This window comes from Nomascus leucogenys, chromosome 10 (genome assembly GCF_006542625.1).
Source record: "Nomascus leucogenys isolate Asia chromosome 10, Asia_NLE_v1, whole genome shotgun sequence".
Taxonomy (NCBI): domain Eukaryota; kingdom Metazoa; phylum Chordata; class Mammalia; order Primates; family Hylobatidae; genus Nomascus; species Nomascus leucogenys.
Window position 1 is genome coordinate 56351420 of NC_044390.1, and position 19279 is coordinate 56370698.

The following is a 19279-nucleotide window of genomic DNA, read 5'->3' on the forward strand; positions in this document are numbered from 1 at the left end:
CTCTCTCTCAAAAAAAAAAAAAGGAAAGAAAAGACGAAGCCGCCTTACCCACAGAGGCCAGGTTCCTGTAGTTCTCCAGCATCACATCTCTATACAGGCTCCTCTGAGTAGAGTCCAGAAACACCCATTCTTCTGGGGTGAACACCACAGCCACATCTGCAAAGGTGACTGGTTCCTAAAACACATATCCATCCCAGCTCAGCCAGGGACCACCCCCACCAGTACGCCAGAGGATGCTGGAGGCTGGCAGGCCTGGGGAAAGGAAACCCCATGCAGAGGACTTTCAGACAGGGTTCTGAGATCCCCCAGAATCTGGCCCTTAGCTCAGGACTCTGAACTAGAACTCCTGTCTCTACTCTCTACTCCTTAAGAACAGCAAGAGGCGATAACTAACGTTGCAAGTCCTTGACCTCAGGACAGGACTTATCTATTGACAAGGAGCCAGGAAGCTCTTGCAGATGTGTCCCCCTTCTAGCTCCAGGGTCCAGCAGACCTGAGCATGGTACAGGCAGGAGGGAACTATCTGGAAAATGACTCAACTCTTTGTTCAGTGAGACCATGAAGACCACAAAATGAGGACAGCTCACATCCTTGCTTTGTTTTCCCTCCTGGTGCTCAGCAGCCTGGGGAGGGTCTGAATGAGGTGGTGGGATCATGGCCCACACTCCGTTGCTGACACCCACTGTAAGAGGCCCACTCCCTGGAAGCATGGAGACCAACCTCATGAGATGATCCAGGCAGGTCACAGGAAGAGGGCAAGTCCAGCCTTTGGGTACAGCAGCGTTCTTTTAGAACAAGAAGTTCTTACCTACCTGTGAACAGGTGGTTGGCAGCCCAGGAGCCATAGCTTCTTCCTCCATTTTGTCCTCCTGAAGCCAGGCAGGGTCCCGTGCAGGCACAGCTAGGGGAGAAGGGAAGAGGCATGAGGGTTGGTGCCTGGCCTACTGGGCACACTCACAGGCCCCAAGGCTGCCCCACCCTGAGTGATCACATGTGTACACACACACATGCACATACTCACAGGGACACACACATGCAGACACATATCCACAAGCTCTTGCACACGCCTGCATACAATCACATGCACACACGTATGCACAGACATGCACACATATACACACAGACATGCACACATATACACACAAACATAGTTACATACCACATGCACCTGTTCATATATATAACATATACACACAGACCAGCACACAGAGACATATAGACATGCACACACACACACACACACACATCCCTTCATTCCATATCCCAAGAGCCATAGACTCCATAATTCACCAGGAGACTCCAAAGCTCCTGCAGCCCCCACCACTGTCCCCTGACTCAGCTTTGGGACAGCTCTTCCTCCCCAGCTGCCTGGCCCCTTCCTCTGCCCCTCTACACTGCAGGGCTAGTGGTGCTCCAGGACTTACCACAAGTCAAGGGCAGATAAACCACAACCAACCTGCAAGTCTGCCTTAAAATGAAACTTCCTTCCCACATGCTTTCAAATCAACACCACTCCTCGCTCTGCACCAGGCATCCTCCTTCTGGCCTATGACAGACAAGCAGGCAACTCCCAGATCATCCCTCGTCCCCTGCATCCTCACCTCTCCCTCCTGATGCGACCTTTCCCCTCACTTTTTAAACCTGACCCACACCCAGTCCCTGACCCCACATGTGTTTTCTGCAGCTGCCATAACAAAGTATCACAAACCGAGTGGCTTAAAACCACAGAAATGTATCCTCTCGCAGTTTTAGAGACCAGGAGTCCAAAATTAAGTTCAGCAGGGCCACGCCTCCTCTGACACTCTGAGAAGAGTCCTTCCTTGCCTCTCCCTGGCTTCTGGTGGTGGCCATCGACGCTTGGGGCTCCTTGGCTTGTGGATGCATCACTCCAATGTCTGCCTGCCCCGTCGCATGGTCCCCTCCCTGTGTGTCTGTCTTCACGTGGCGTCTTCCTCTTCTCATAAGGACACAGTCATGTTGGATTGGGGCCCACCCTTGTGACCTCCTAACTTGGTTACAGTTGCAAAGACCCTATTTCCAATAAGGCCACATTCACAGGGTTAGGACTTCAGCATATCTTTTTGGAGGGGCACAATTCAAGCCACGACACCCCACTTTTCCCTTGGGCTACCTCTATCTCTTCATTCCCTATCATGGGCTATCTACCCTCTGTGCCCACTTCCTCCCCTCCCACTTGCTTCCCATCTCCACCGTTCCAAGGACTGGCCCCACCCTGGAATCACCAGTGACCTCCACCTGTGCTGGGAAATCCCACTGATGTGTGCTCATCATCCAATCTCTCCCGGGTTTGTTGTTGTTGTTGTTTTGAGCCAGAGTCTTGCTCTGTCACCCAGGCTGGAGAGCAGTGGCACAATCACAGCTCACTGCAGCCTCAAACTCCTGGGCCCAAGTGATCCTCCCACTTCAGCCTCCCAAGTAGGTGAGACTACACGTGTGCGCCACCACACCCAGTTAATTTTTTTTTATTTTTTTAGATATGGGGGTCTCACTATGTTGCCCAGGCTAGCCTTGAATTCCTAGCCTCAAGCGATCATCTCACCTCAGCCCCTTGAGTAGCCAGGATTATAGCTGCAAGCCACTGCACCTAGCCAATCCCTCCTTCTTGTAGCCCACTCAGCCTGTGATCGGTGATCACAACCCCAGCCTCCTCTGTTTCCTGTAAGAGCTTCTTCTCCAGCATGTCGCTGGCGTCCACAGGTTGCGGGCCCTCCTCTTCGTGTCTCCCTCAATTCTCTCTGCCTTGGTGTGCAACCTCACCCATTCTCTGGGTGTCAATTCCCAAATCTGCATGATGAAGCCCAAATCTCCAGGCTGACTCTCACATCTGAACACCAGACCATGTATCCAACCATTGGCTCAAATCTTGCTGCCCATCTAAGGGAATAGGAATAGAAGGTACCCAAAATAAGGTCCAGAGGTCAGAGTTTCCAACCATGGAGGATTTGTTCCACGCCTGGAAACCTCATAGCATTTGCCCTGATGGGTTTTAAACTTGCTCAGGACTCATGACCCCTTTTTCTCCTTTTGAAATGGGAATGTCTATCCTTTGCTTGCCCCATCACTGTATTTTGGAAGCAGATCACTTGCTTTCTGATTTCTCACAGGTTCGCAGATGGAGAGGTATTTTGCCCCACAATGGACCACACTCTGAGTCTCCCTCATACCTGCTGTAGATGACTGACATAATGAGTTGTGGGATTCTCATCAGATGAGATGAGATTTTGAGTTGATGGTGCTTAGATGAGATTTTGCACTTAGCGTTGATGCTGTATTGCATTAAAACTTTGGGATGTCGGGATCACGTGAGTGTATTTTGCATGTGGGAAAGACATGAATTTCGGGGGACTAGAGAACAGACTGCTATGGTTTGAACTGTGACCCCCCCCAAAAAAAGAGAAGTCCTAACCCCCAGTACTTCAAAACGTGACCTTATTTGGAAATAGGATTGTTGCAGATGTAATGAGTTGAGAAGATACAAGAATAGGGTAGGCCCCTAATCCAATACGATGGTTCTCCTAACAGAAGAGACAGAGACAGATACACAGAAGGGAGACGGCCAAGAGGCAACACAGGCAGAGACGGGAGGGCTGCGTCCACAAGCCAAGGAGCACCAAGGGCTTCAGGCCACTGTTAGAAGGCAGGTGGCAGGATCCTCCCCCAGAGCCATCAGAGGGAGCATGGCCCTGTCGACACCTTAATTTCGGACTTTTGGTATCCTAAATTGTGAAAGAGAAATTTCTGTTACAAAAAAAACTAAGCCAGGCACAGTGGCTCACACCTGTAATCCCAACACTTTGGGAGGCAGAGGCCAGCGTATCACTTGAGGTCAGGAGTTTGAGACCAGCCTGGCCAACGTGGCGAAACCCCATCTCTACTAAAAATACAAAAATTAGCTGGGCGTGGTGGCACACATCTGTAGTCCAAGCCACTTGGGAGGCTGAGGCACGAGAATCACATGAACCCAGGAGGCGGAGTTTGCAGTGAGCCAAGATTGCACCACTGCACTCCAGCCTGGGCAATAGAGCAAGACTATGTCTTTAAAAGAAAAAAAACACTCATCACTGTCCTCCCAAAGCCTGCTCTCCCTAACCATGTCCTCGATCTCAGGAAGTGCTGTCCCTGTCTTTGATCAGAAATCTCACCCCTCTCTGACACTCTACAGATCCCAGCAACTAATCAGAATAAATAGTGATGACGTCTCTACATGGCAGTACTCACCCCCAAGCCCCTCTCCCACCCATCCCCGCTACAGCCAACACCTACATCGAGCCTTTTCTTTTTGGATCCACTGAAATGTCGCCCTCACAGTGCCCCATCCTGAGGTCTCCTCCCCTGTAGAAAGAGCCCTTCTCTCCTTTTCTCTGATAGGACCCTTTCCCTCTCTTCGCAGCCCTTACCCATCTGTAACTAGCTATGTATTGCTGCCACGAGTGTTTCTTTTCTGTCATCCTCACTGGATTGGAAGCTTTGTAAGAATAAGCCCGGGTGCCTTTTACCACCCTGTCCCCGATACCTTACTTGGCACAAAAATGCTCCATGTCATTGGTAAATGAATACATGAACCACCAAATTAACTCAACCTCCTCAATATAAATGTTTTATATGCATTATTACTATAATTTTTTTGAGACAGGGTCTTGCTCTCTCACCCAGGCTGGACTAGCTCACTGCAGCCTTGAATTTCTGGGCTCAAGTGATTCTCCCTCCTCAGCCTCCTGAGTAGCGAGACCACAGGTGCACACAACCATGCCTGGCTAATTTTCTTATTTTGTAGAGGTGGGGTCTCGCTATGTTGCCCAGGCTGGTCTCCAACTCCTGGCCTCAAGAAGTCCTCCCACTTCAGCCTCCCAAAGTGCTGGGATTACAGGCATGAGCCACCGCGCCTGGCCTCTATGTGTTTTAAATCATTCCTTACTTCCCTACTGTGCAGAAAGGAGTTAACCCAGCAGGCCTGGATGGGCTCCTTAGCGAGATGTGTTTGCTAGGTTGGCCCTTGGGTGGAGTCTGAGAACTTGGATTTCAAGAAGGTTCCCCGCCCCCAACTGAAAAGAGAAACTCGCTCCACTTAAACTGCTTGAACAAACAATGCGGTTTATGTTGAACACCTGTTTTCCTTCTGAAAGTCTGGAATTTAGGGACTGTTTGTTTCCTCCAAAACTCACACCGAAATGTTAATCCCCAGTGTCGGAGGTGGGACTTGGGGGCAGATCCCTCAAGAATTGATTAATGCTCTCCCTGGAGGAGAATGAGTACTCTTCCATTACTTCCCAAGGGAGCTGGTTGTTAAAAAGAGCCTGCCACCTTTCCCCCTTCCCTTCCCTTCCCTCCCCGCCGGCCCCACTCCTGCTTCCTCCCTCACCATGTGATCTCCGCACACTGGCTCCCCTTCCCCTTCTGCCGTTAAGTGGAAGCAGCCTGAGGCCCTCGCCAAGAGCAGGTGTTGGTGCCGTGCTTCTTGCACAGCCCACAGAACCATGAGTCAAATACACTTCTTTTATTTACATACATACATACATTTATTTATTTATTTATTTATTTATTTATTTAGAGAAGGAGTCTCACTCTGTTGCCCAGACTGGAGTGCAGTGGCGCGATCTTGGCTCACTGCAACCTCTGCCTCCCGGGTTCAAGCAATTCTCCTGCCTCAGCCTCCCCAGTACCTGGGATTACAGACATGTACCACCATGACCGGCTAATTTTTACATTTTTAGTAGAGACAGGGTTTCGCCAAGTTGGCCAGGCAGGTCTTGAACTCCTGGCCTCAAGTGATCCACCCACCTTGGCCTCCCAAAGTGTTGGGATTACAGGCATGAGCCACCACACCTGGCACCCCCTTTGCTGATTCTGCTTCATATCCACTTAAGGTAATAAATCATAGCCATGAGTAAGACACCTCCTGTGAGTCCTCCTAGTGGATCATCGAGCCTGGGGTGGTCTTGGGGGAACCCAGCACACCTCCTCCACACTCAACCCCAAGTCTAGACCAGCATCATTCTACTCCTAACAGCCTCCACCTACCACTGCTTTCCTCCCCCAGCCCACGCTCCTCACAGGTGCTGGGGGGTGGGGTTCTGTTAAAATGACAGGTGCACTGCACCACTCACCTAAACACGTCACTGGCTCCCAGTGGGCTTAGAACATGGGCCAAGGTTCTTTTCCTGTACTTCCAAGCCCTGAACAATCTGGAACCTGCTTTTTCTTCAATCAGCTCACATCACTCTCTCTCCAATTCTCCCTGCTCCCTTCACACCATCTTCCACGGGCCCCGGATGCAACCGGTTCTCTGCTCCACGGGGAATTTTATCAATGTTGTTCCTAAGCCTGATATCCTCTCTCCGAACCTCCTAACAGCCCAACAGCTGACCAAGCTAAATGTTATAGTATCTATCATGGTCTAGGTCAGGGTTTGTCCCCCAGGGGATATTTGGCAATGTCTGGTGTTGAGCTGTCGAGCTGTCATTCCAAAATACCATGCACTATGTGACTTAACAGAAATTTGCTGCTAACAGTTCCGGATGCTCGAAGTTTGAGATCAGTATGCCAGCATGGTTGGTTCCTGGTGAGGGCTCTCTTCCTGGCTTGCAGACAGCTGCCTTCTGGCTGTGTCCTCACATGGGTGAGAGAGAGCTCTGGTGTCTCTTCCTCTTCTTGTAAGGGCATGAATTCTGTTGGTTCAGGGCTTCACCCTTACAACCTTATTTAACCTTTATCACCTCTTTAGAGGTCCCATCTCCAATGGCACCTTTGGGGGAGACATTAGGGCTTCAACATGAACTTGGAGAAGGGGAGCACAATTCAGTCTGTAGCATCTAGAGACCTTTTAGCTTTTCATGACTAGGGGTTATGAGCTGAGTTGTATTACCACAAAAATTCATATCTTGAAGTCTTAACCCCTGGTATCTTATCTCACCCCTGGTAACCATATTTGAACATAAAGTCTTTAGACGTAATTAAATTAAAATGATGTCAGTAGGGCGGGCCCTAGTCCAATATGACTGGTGTACATACAAGATGTATTAGTCCACTTTGCACTGCTATAAAGAACTACCTGAGACTGGGGAATTTATAAAGAAAAGAGGTTTAATTGGCTCCTGCTTCCACAGGTTGTACAGGAAGCATGGCTGGGGAGGACTCGGAAACTTACAATCATGGCGGAAGGCAAAGGAGAAGCAGGCACGTGCTACATGGCTGGAGCAGGAGGAAGAGAGTGAAGGGGGAGGTGCTACACACTTTTAAACAACCAGATCTCGTGAGAACTCACTCATTATCAAGAGAACAGCAAGGGGGAAGCCTAACCCCATGATCCAGTCACCTCCCACCAAGCCCTTCCTCCAACACTGGAGATTACAATTTGACATGAGATTTAGGCGGGGACACAAATCCAAACCCTATCACAAGAAGACGACATTTGGACACAGACATGTACAGAGGGAAGATGATGTGAAGATACAGAGAGAAGATGGCCATCTACACACCAAGGAGAGGCTTCAAAAGGAACCAATACTGCCAACACCTTCATCTCGAGCTTCTGGCCTCCAGAATGGTGAGACAATATATTTTTGCTGTTTAATCCACCCAGCTGGTGGAACTTTGATACGGCAGCCCTAGCAAACTCATAGAGGAAACGTGCTCGTAGCATCTAGTGCGTTGAGGCCAGGGATGCTGCTCAACATCCTACAATGCACAGGACGGCCCACAGCTGAGAGTGAACAGGCCCCATTATCAGCAGTGCTGCAGTTGAGAAACCCTGGCCTAAGCTTAAATATTCATCCTTTCCCAGAACTCTCCCCCATCCCCTGAGATGAAGTCCTTGTATAACACGCTTCCACTGGACTCTGTTATTCATTTCAAACTCTGACCACCCAGCTGACTGCGAGCTCCATGGAGGAGGGGTCAGTGTTTTCTTTGTGACTGTTTCCTGGTCCCCATCTCACCACCAGATGACAGTGGTGGTGTTATCCACTTCAAGAAGTAACAAAATAAGTCAGGCACAGTGGCTCACACCTGTGGTCCCAGCACTTTAGGAGGCCGAGGTGGGCGGATCACCTGAAGTCAAGAGTTCGAGACCAGTTTGGCCAATATGGTGAAACCCTGTCTTTACTAAAAATACAAAAATTAGCCGGGCATGGTAGCGCACCCCTGTAATCCCAGCTACTCAGGAGGCTGAAGCAGGAAAATCGCTTGAACCCGGGAGGCGGAGGTTGCAGTGAGCAGAGATCGTGCCACTGCACTCCAGCCCAGGTGACAGAGCGAGATGCTGTCTCAATAAAAAAAAAGAAGTAACAAAATAGAGCCTGGCCCAGAAGGCTTACCAAAAATATACTGAAGAGCAACACATGACCTAGATCTAAGAATTGTTCCCTGTCAAGAAGAAAACAGAGATTCCAGACACAAGAGTGGATGGCACTTTTAAGAAACAAAGTTTATTATTCTTACCAGAAGGCCAGCTGGAAGAAAACAAATACCTTACTGTTAAAGCTAAAATGTTATTTGTCTTCTAGAATTAATTTCTTCCCCACTTCTCAGGAGAAGTGGCTTTGAACCTATTTTTTTAGAGAAAGGGACTCATTCTGTCACCCAGGCTGCAAAGTCCAATAAAGCAACTGTAGTTCACATCAACCCTGACCTCCTGGGCTCAAGCGATCCTCCTGCCTCAGCCTCTCAAGTAGCTGGGACTTGAGAGGCACCACCCACGGCTAATTTTTTTTTTTTTTTTTTTTTAGAAATAGGGGCCTCACTATGTTACCCAAGCTGGTCTCGAACTCCTCCTGCCTAGGCCTTGCAAAGCACTGGGATTAAAGGCATGAGCCACTGCAACTGGCCTGAACCTCATTTTTAAAAACACAGTTAAAACACAGGCCATTTCTAGTAAATTCAATCATAATTTTCAAAATCGACATTATCATGTAGTCAAGAATTTCATGTTGCCCAAAGAGAGGTCTGGCCTTTGCTGTGGTTGAGTGAGCCCTCTCTTTCTTAAAGATCTGTCACTGGAAGTGCCCTCCCCCTTAAACATACAAATAATGAGAGAGGCCTTCTGCATCCTCTCTATGGCGCCACGGCAGTGCCTGCAGTCAGAGGAAATGCAGGCAGGATGGGATACAAGTTCCTGGACAGAACACAAGGACAGCAGGGCCCTCTGGCCACATGTTCCACGCAGCACTCACTCACCAGAATCCCCGGCCACCCATGGGTTGCGGTGGCCCAGCATAGGCACTGGTATCACCACCCTCTGAATCTGCACAGCAGCCTTCAGTCCCTGGACAGAGTGACAGGGGTCACAGATTAGAGTCAAGAAGCTGAGGGGGTCCACTCACACCTGCTCACCCCAAATGAATGTGCATGTTTGATCCTGCTTTGGGGAACATATTAATTAAAGAAGAGATAGACCCATTTACCTTGTCAGGATTTACTCAATCCTTAAATACAAAGCTAATCACTGTGATCCAAAATGGCCTGGAGAGAGGGTGCCCAGGCAGGGGCTGGGGAAGGTGGCACCCTCCAAGGAGGCTCCAGAAGTCAGGGAAAAGCTGGGAAAAAAGTGGGGAGTGGATGGCCGGGAGGTTGAGGGGTAGAGGGAAGATGGAGTTTGGAGGTGGACCCGCGTGAATGAGGAGCAGGCAGTCAGTGAGTTTTTCCGGGAGGAAGACCTCTCCTTGGAGTAGGATGTGATCTCTTCTCTGCTGGCAGCTGCTCGCTCAGGAAACACGTCTGACCTGACTTGCCCTTCTAAGGGATCCCTCTGGCCTCCGTGTCCAGGGTGGGGCCCAGGTGCCTGTCAGGAGCAGAACTGGAGTCTAGGAGAACTAACGGTGGCTCTGGGCAGGGTGGCAGCAGCAGGGACAGGAGGGGCAGCTGGAGGTGGGTTACATTTTGGAGACAACGCTAGCAGGACTTGGTGGTGGATGGGGAGTGGGGGGTACATGCAGCAGGTCCCTCAGGTGAGGAAGCAATGCAGGGACAAGTGGGAGGAGGCCTTTTCTCCTCATGCAGGGCTCAGGATGTGCCTTACAGCAGCAGTCACCAACCTTTTTGGCACCAGGGACCAGTTTCATGGAAGACAATTTTTCCACAAACCAGGGTGGGGGTATGGTTTTGGCATGAAACTGTTCCACCTCAATTATCAGGCATTAGTTAGATTCTCATAAGGAGCCTGCAGCCTAGATCCCTCGCATGCGCAGTTCACAATAGGATCAGCTGCTGCTGATTCGACAGGAGGCGGAGCTCAGGCATGGATGCTCGCCTGCCACTCACCTCCTGCTCTGCAGCCTGGTTCCTAACAGGCTAGGGGCTAGTACTGGTCCACGGCCTGGGAGTTAGGGACCCTTGCCTTATGGCATCTCTCTCCCATTCTCTCTCTGCCTTGGTAAGGACACGCAGGGCCCTGAGCCAAGAGGTCCTCGCTTCCCTGAGCCTGGACGCTCCCTTGCCCAGCCCTCAGGTCATAGGACCTGCCAGTTCCTGTCAGTTTCAAGGTTGTGGAAGCAGTGCGGTTGGGGTGGAAGGACAGGAAGAAGAAAGGCTGGACCAGGAAAGGCAGGGCCCATGGTCCAACAACCAGATCCTCCCCCTAGGACCCGCCCTGGAGCCCGCCATCACCCTGGGGACAAATATATTCAACACAGAAACAGACTCCACCACCCCAAGCCCACACAGGCCCCAGACACCCTCCTTTCCCTCCCCTCCCCCAATTTACAGACACCCCACACCCCAGGCCTTCCTGACTGCACCTGGTGCCATCACAGTGAACCTCTCCCAGGCTTACCGTGCATCCCAGAGACCAAGGCGGCTCCTGGAGAGCTGGCCGGTCCTCTTGAGTCAATGGTGTCTCCCTCTCTTCTATGGAGGGTACCAGCTGCATCCTCAGGAACAGCCCCGGTCCCTGGGAAAAGACAGGAGGGTGCTGAGCAGGATAGAGGTGGCACTACAGCTGTTCTCGGCCCGAGCGACCTTTGGTTTGGGGCTTAGGGCTGCCAGAAGTCAAGGCAAATGGGGCTGGGTGCAGTGGCTCATGCCCGTAATCCCAGCACTTTGGGAGGCTGAGGTGGAAGAATTGCTTGAGGCCAGGAGTTCAAGACCAGCCTAGCCAACATGGCGAAGCCCCACTGATATGGTTTGGCTCTGTCCCCATCAAAATCTCATCTTGGATTCTCACGTGTTGCGGGAGGGACCCAGTTGGAGGTAACTGATTCATGGGGACGGGTCTTTCCCATGATTGTTCTCATGATAATGAGTAAGTCTCATGAGATCTGATGGTTATCATAAGGGGAGTTTTCCTGCGCAAGGTCTCTTTACTTGCTGCCATCCATGTAAGACATGACTTGCTCTTCCTTGCCTTTTGCCATGATTGTGAGGCTTCCCTGGCCATGTGGAACTGTAAGTCCAATTAAACCTCTCTTTTGTAAATTGCCCAGTCTTGGGTATGTCTTTATCACCAGTGTGAACACAGACTAATACACCCGTCTCAACTAAAAATACAAAAATTAGCCAAATGTGGTAGTGTACATCTAAGGTCCCAGCTGCTCAGGAGGCTGAAGCACAAGAATCACTTGAACCTGGGAGGCAGAAGTTGCATTGAGCTGAGATCACAACACTGCACTCCAGCCTGGATGACAGAATGAGATAGTATCTTAAAAAAAAAGTCAAGGTACACGGGTCTGACATCTGGTAGCCTCAGACCTAGTAACTACTCCCAACCTATGGCAGACACCAGCCACCACTGAGGGTCTGAAGGCTTGAACACACTGCAGATACAGAGACAAACATGAGGTTAGGACAAAGCCCCTGGAAAGGCTATGAGATGTTTTACTATAGAAAGGTGTGGCACAGAGGGGTGGCCGTGTGAAGAGGCAGCAGGAGGGTGGCCACCTGCAAGCCAAGGAGAGAAGCCTCGGGAGAACCCAGCCCTGCTGCCACCTTGATCTTGGGCTTCCAGCCTCCAGAAGGGTGAGAAAATAAATTTCTGCTGTTTAAGTCACCCAAAAACCAAAAAAGAAAGCAAGGTCAGGAGATCTTGGTTCTGAACAGGAATGCTGTCCTTGTCCACAGGGCATCCATCATTCACAGGGCCAAATTGCCTGCCAACTTAGTCTCCAAATCCCCTGTGACCCAGAGCCCACACGCCATACCAGCTCCTTATCTCGCTCTCACCCAGCCAATATTTCCCCTGCCCTAAATCAACCAGGGACAGCACCTATCCCCCAAGGTCCACTAACATTATTCAAATTGACCAATCCTGGAAAGTTTACCCTGTGGTAACCCCAAGAAAGGCTCTGTCCTGGGCTATCCCTTCGCTCCTTTCTGCCTCCAGGCTGACCTTGGTGCTTCCCTATGTGGACCTGTGTGGCATGGTGTGCCCTGTACTCCCAGGAAATACACGTAATCAAAATTTTCCAATGACATTGGCCTCTCTGTGTCATAAATCAAAATCCCACAGGTACGTTTTGAGACAAATGTTTGCATCAGAATCATTTTGACACAGGTCACTCTACTTAAGAAACTGTTTTTAGGCGTTCTGCCTATTTGTCGAACAAATATGTACTGGGCTGATATGGTTTGGCTGTGTCCCCACCCAAATCTCATTTTGTAGTTCCCATAATCCCCATGTGCCGTGGGAGGGACCCGGTGGGAGGTAATTGAATCATGGGGGCACTTACCCCCAGCTGCTGTTCCAAAATAGTGAGTGAGTTCTCACGAGATCTGATGGTTTTATAAGGGGTTTTTTCCCTCTTTTGTTTATACTTGTCCTTGCTGCCCACTATGTGAAAGATGTGTTTGCGTCCCCTGCCACCATGTTGTAAGTTTCCTGAGGCCTCCCCAGCCATGCTGAACTGTGAGTCAATTAAACCTCCATCCTTTATAGATGACCCAACTCGAGTATGTCTTTATCGGCAGGGTGAGAACAGACTAAGACATGGGCACTGCTAGTGCAGGCCCTGGGGACACAGCAGAGGATGACAGCAGCAACACTGCAGCCTCAAAGAGCCGGGTGTCTGCAGAAGAGGCAGCCGTGGGGCGGCCCTGGGACAGAAGAAGGGCTGAGCCTGGAGAGGCCTGTTCCTCAGCCTCCCTTGGGGCGTTTTATTTTTATTTTTTTGAGACAGAATCCTGCTCCGTCACCCAGGCTGGAGAGCAGTGGTGCAAGCACACGGCTCACTACAGCCTTGAATTCCTGGGCTCAGGCAATTTTCTCGCCTCAGCCTCCCAAGTAGCTGAACTACAGGTTCACACCACCACACCTGGCTATGACTAATTTTTGTATGTTTTGCAGAGATGGGTTCTTGCTATGTTGCCCAGGCTAGTTTAAAACTCCTGGGCTCTAGTGGTCCTCCCACCTCGGCCTCCTGAGTTGCTGGGATTCTGGGGTGAGCCCCTGTGCCTGGCTTCCTTCGGGCTCTCCTACGAGCAGTTTCCCACCCTCCTCTTCACTGGTCCCTCCGCTGGACCAGCCGACCAAAGAGAGGGAGGCCATGGGGACTCAATCTGTCCCTGGCCATCAGCACTTTTTCCCATGTGACAGGGAGGTCTCGGAGCCACCGTACAGGGTCTCAATGATTGTGACAAAGTGCAATGATGCCTGGCATGGCCTGGAAGGGCTACCTAAAGGGTCAGCACCATCAACCCAGCAGCAGGTTGTATGATCGTCAGGCAGTAGAACCTGACAGCTGAGACTGTGGTCTCTGGGGTTAGGTCTGGATTCAACCCCTAGCTCCAAACCCACCTCCACTACTCACGGGCTAGATGTCTTCAGGGATGAACTCCTCAGCTTCTCTAAATATGTGTCCATAGGTGGACCTCCTCTGCCCACTCAGAATAGTCTGTGACCGCCTGTTTCCTGGGGCTCTGATGTAACAAGAGCCCCATGCCTGCCACTCTCAGCACCCATTATGGAGGGGCTTGCTGGGCTGGGTGTGGAGTTCTGTGGAGGGTGCTGGAGCCCTGTACTGAAAGGAGAGAGCCCACAGAAACGAAGAGGGCACCAGGCCCTCGTGGCTCATTCTCCCTCCCTCTCTCCTTTCTTCACATGGGGTCCACCTGCTGAGCAAGAAAGACACAGAGGTGGAGGATGGGGCCTGGAGATGCCTTCTGCAACACCTTATCCATTCATTCCTTCATTCAACAAGCATTGGGGGCTACATGACACACAGAATGCCCTGCAAAGGCAGCCTGCATAACACAGCGAGACTTCGTCTCCAAAACAATGTTTTAAAATTAGCTAGGTGTGGTGGTGCATGCCTGTAGTCCAAGCTACTCGAGAGGAGGCTGAGGCAAGAAGAGCACTTGAGCTAAGAAGTTCAAAGCTACAGGGAACTATGATCGTGCCGGTGCACTCCTGCCTAGGTGACAGAACAAGACCCCGTATCTATTTAAGTAGAAAAGAAAGAAAAAAGGATGTTCTGTAATGAGGCTTACCGCAACCACCACATCGGATGAGGAACCTGCAATCCAGCAGCCCTGATAAGACATTCTCAGAACTCAGGGTCTCAAAACCCAAGCACCTGTTCCCAAGGAGCTACTGGAGGGTGTTCTCCACCAAAACAAAAGTGTAAACCAAGGATGAGGAGAGCCTGTGGAGTGAGGAGGGCTGTCAGCTGCCCAGGGGTCTGTTGCAGCCAGGCAGGTTGTGAGTTTTAGCTGATCTGCAGCCCACACCAGGCTGCACAGGGTTGAGGCTTCTCTGTGTTCCAGAAGCTTCCCTGGCAAAGAAGTGGAGTGCGGGTCTCTAAAACCTAGGCCACTGCACCCCATCCACTGGGTGGGGCATCCCTGACGCTCTGATGCTGACACCCATCCATGACACAGGGGAAGGGGCACTGACTGAGGGATCCCAGGGTTCTCACTGACCCTGGGACTAATACGCCCCACTTGGGGGTGAGGCTGAGCTCTGTGCCTCCTTCTAACCAAACCCTAACTCTAACTTTCACCAATACTCAGGAATGGGAACTCAAACTTTGGAAGGTCCTCTCGTTTGAGGCGGAGGGAATTCAGGGCCAAAGGGGGGATGGTGGGGACTCAGTGTATATTTTCTCCTGTACTATTAATGTACAAGCTTGTATGGAAGGCTTTTTGCACACTGAAAAGGGCTTCCTTCCAGTGTGGGATCTAGACTGGTCTCCTAAGAAGAAAAGGATGCCCAACAACTCTCCCACATTCTTTCTAATCACAGTGGCCTCTGTCTTGCCAGTTCTCTCACCCACATCCAGGTTACAGCTCGTCCAGAAACATTTCCCGCCTCCTTTCGACTCATCAGGAGCCTTTTCTCCAGGTGGAGCTTGCTCCTGACAAGAGGTGAGTAATGGCTGGGCCCACTGGCTCACACCTGTAGTCCCAGCTACTTGGGTGGCTGAGGTGGGAGGATCACATGAGGCCAGGAGTTCGAGATCATCCTGGGCAACATAGCAAGACCCCCATCTCTAAGAAAAATAAAAAAGAAAGAAAAAGAAAAAAATCAGCTGGGCATGGTGACTCAGGCCTGTGGTCCCAGGTACTCGGGAGGCTGAGATAGAAGGATCGCTTGAGCCCAGGAGTTTGAGACTGCAGTGAGCCATGAACATGCCACTGCATTCCAGCCTGTGTGGCAGAGCAAGACCCTGTCTTTTAAAAAACAAAAAAAGAGGTGAGTGATGGTGGAAAGCTCGCCAATATCTGTGCCAGTGCCCAGGGGTCCTCCCCACTGGGAGCATATTCTCAGCATTTTCAAGCCATGCCTTGTTTAGACAGCTGGAGTTCGTCAAGTTGAGTGTGTTGCCAGCTCTACCACAGGGCTCCCTCTTATTCACAATGGGGCTTCTCTAGCAGGAGGGGTTTTTCTGACAGTTGCTGAAGAGGAAGTCGTATTTCACTCACTCAATGTCTGACTCACATTTATTAAAATGTTTCCTTCAGGAAACCTTCTAGAAAAAAAGAATCTTGAGGCAGGCAGATCGCTTGAGGCCAGGAGTTCGAGACCAGTCTGGCCAACACAGTGAAACCCTGTCTCTACCAAAAAATACAAAAATTAGCCAGACGTGGTGGTGCACGCCTGCAGTCCCAACTACTCAGGAGGCTGAAGCAGGAGAATCACTCGATCCCGGGAGGTGGAGGCTGAAATGAGCTGAGATCATGCCACTGTACTCCAGCCTGGGTGACAGAGCAAGACTCTGTCTCAAAAAAAAAAAAAAAAAAATCTTGAGCAACAGTCAGGGTTTGCTCAAATTCAGAAGTCACAGGCACTCCCCTCAGACACTGTATCCCTTCCAAGAGACACCCATGCTGCCAACATCTCCCTGGCTCTGGTCCTGTATTTCCACCTCACATGTTCCTCAACTTCTCCCGTGCTGGGAGCCGGGGAAAACCCTGTGTATCTTACCATTTGCATGTCCCTGGAGGATGCTTCTTCCAAAAGATCCTGCATAGAAGGCAACTCTTTGGGTTTAAGTTGAGATTCCCAGGCTAAAATGAATGGGGGAAAAAATGAACTCCTTTCAGAAAGAAATAGTGACATTAAATTGAAAATATATATTCACATATATATTTTCATATGTGAATATATATACACACTATACACACATAGGCTTTTTCTTTTAATATTGAATATAAATATTCAAATTTTAATACCGAATACATATATTCAAGTTGAGATTTCCAGTCTGAAATGAATTGGGAAAAAATGAACTCCTTTCAAAAAGAAATAGTGGCATAAAATTGAAAATATGTATGTGTGTATATATATGTATCTATATATATCTGTATTTGTGTGTATGTACACACATACACGTTTTTTGTTTTTGTTTTTTTTTGAGTTAGAGTCTTGTTCTTTTGCCCAGGCTGGAGTGCAGTGGCACAATCTTGGCTCACTGCAACCTCTGCCTCCTGAGTCCAAGCAATTCTCTGCCTCAGCCTCCCAAGTAGTTGGGATTAAAGGCACCCACCACCACGTCTGGCTAATTTTTTTGTATTTTTAGTAGAGATGGGATTTCACTATCTTGGCCAGGCTGGTCTTGAACTCCTGACCTTGTGATCCACCCGCCTCAGCCTCCCAAAGTGCTGGGATTACAGGCATGAGCCACATGTTTTCTTTACTTTTTATTTTATTTTATTTTTGAGATAGGGTCTCACTCTGTCGCCCAGGCTGGAATGCAGTGGTGCGATCTTGGCTCACTGCAACCTCCACCTCCCAGGTTCAAGCAATTCTTGTGCCTCAGCCTCCCAAGTAGCTGGGATTACCGGCATGCACCACCATAACCAGCTAGTTGTTTTTTTGTTTGTTTTTTTTTTTTTTTTGAGACGGAGTCTCACTCTGTCGCCCAGGCTGGAGTACAATGGCGTGATCTCGGCTCACTGCAACCTCCGCCTCCCAGGTTCAAGGGATTCTAGTGTCTCAACCTCCTGAGTAGCTGGGATTACAGGCACACACCACCATGCCAGGCTAATCTTTCTATTTTTAGTAGAGACAGGGTTTCGCCATGTTGGGCCAGGCTGGTCTCGAACTCCTAACCTGAAGTGATCCACCCAAAGTGCTGGGACTGCAGGCATGAGCCACCATGCCCGGCCCAGCTTTTAATATTGATCCTAGACTTGGGAAGACCCTGAAAGGGAAGACAGCATCTGTATGTAGGGCTACGTGTGGACTCTGGCAGTCATAGGAATGAGGGGGAAATGAGAGGCAATTTCCTAGCTAAGAATTCTATGAGGACTGAGACTATTTCCAGAAAGCAGATGTTATTAGAAAAAAGAGTAAGAAAGAACTAGACAAAGAACATACATAGAAAGGTTAAATTTAAAGAGGAAGTGGACGACAAGTATGGGCGAGAATGTGGATAAATCAAAACTCTCATCACCGCTGGTGGGAATGTAAAATGGTGCACCTGTTTTGGAAAGTGGTATGACAGTTGCTCAAGAAGTTAAGCATAGCGTTACCACATGAGCCAGCAATTCTGTTCCTCAGTATATACCTAAGAGAATTAAATACATGTCTACATAAATCTTGTACACGAGGCCAGGCACGGTGGAGCACGCCTGTAATCCCACCACTCTGGGAGGCCAAGGTGGGAGGATCACCCGAGCCCAGGAGTTCAAGACCAGCCTGGGCAACATAGGAAGAATGGTCTCTAGAAAAAAATTAAAAATTAGCCAGGCATGAGGGCACACACCTGTGGTCCCAGCTACTCAAGAGACTGAGGTGGGAGGATCACTTGAGCCCAAAAGGCTGAGGCTACAGTGACCTATGATTGCACCACTGCACTCCAGCCTGGGCGACAGAACAAGACCCTATCTCAAAAAAAAAAAAGAAAAAGAAAAGAAAAGAAAAAAGAAATATTGTACACAAACGTTCACAGCAACATTATTCACAATAGCTAAAAAGTAGAAACAATCCAACTGTCTATCAACTGATGAACGAATATTCAAAATGGAGCTTATCCATACAATATATATTATTCAGCCTTAAAAAGGAATTAAGTTCTGATTCATGCTACAACATGGATGGATATGGAAAACATAAGGCTGAGTGAAAGAAGACAGATACTGCTGTAGTTTAAGTGTGTCCTCCACAGTTCACGGGTTGGAAGCAATTCCCATACAACAGTATTGAGAGCTGGAACTTTAAAAGGTGATTAGGTGGCCGGGCACAATGGCTCATGCCTGTAATCCCAGCACTTTGTGAGGCTGAGGGGGGTGGATCACGAGGTCAGGAGTTTGAGACCAGCCTGACCAACACAGTGAAACCCCATCTCTACTAAAAATACAAAAATTAGCCGGGTGTGGTGGTGCGCACCTGTAGTCCCAGCTACTCAGGAGACTCAGGCAGGAGAATCGCTTGAACCCAGGAGGCAGAGGTTGCAGTGAGCCAAGATCGCACCACTGCACTCCAGCCTGGGTGACAGGGCGAGACTGTGTCTCAAAAAAAAAAAAAAGGTGATTAGGTCATGAGGAATCTACTTTGTGATTACTTCAGAAGGGGGTTAGTTATCTCAAGAGTGGCCTTGTTGTAAAAACAAGTCTGGGCCTCTCTTATTCTCTTGCAACATGATCTCATCCAGAACCAGGAGTCAAATAAACTTCTATTGTTTATAAACTACCCAGTCTATAACTTACTTGCAACACAAAACTATTATACTAAGCCAGATACCAAAGGCTACTTATGACACGATTTCCATTATACAAATGTCTATATAGGACAATCCATAGAGACAGAAAGCAGATTAGTGGCTCCCAGGGGCTGAGGGAGGGGTAATGGGGAGTAACTGCCCATGGGGACAGGGTTTCTACTTGGCATGAT

General features: G+C 49.6%; 1 protein-coding gene across 4 annotated transcripts in view; it reads right to left on the bottom strand.

Annotated features, from left to right (window-relative positions):
• ZNF333 (zinc finger protein 333) overlaps positions 1–19279 on the bottom strand; it is a 44188-nt gene that overhangs the window by 18616 nt on the left and 6293 nt on the right. For 2 of the 4 annotated variants that reach the window (XM_012509495.2, XM_003275874.4), the window contains exons 5-9: positions 16370–16452; positions 10787–10903; positions 9193–9280; positions 813–901; positions 49–175 (exon numbers count right to left, since the gene is read on the bottom strand). In XM_012509495.2, coding sequence (XP_012364949.1) covers positions 49–175; positions 813–901; positions 9193–9280; positions 10787–10903; positions 16370–16452 — 504 coding nt within the window. Of the gene's footprint in view, positions 1–48; positions 176–812; positions 902–9192; positions 9281–10786; positions 10904–13754; positions 15360–16369; positions 16453–19279 lie in introns of those variants that run through there. The other 2 variants (XM_030820592.1, XM_030820591.1) reach the window with 2 other exon arrangements.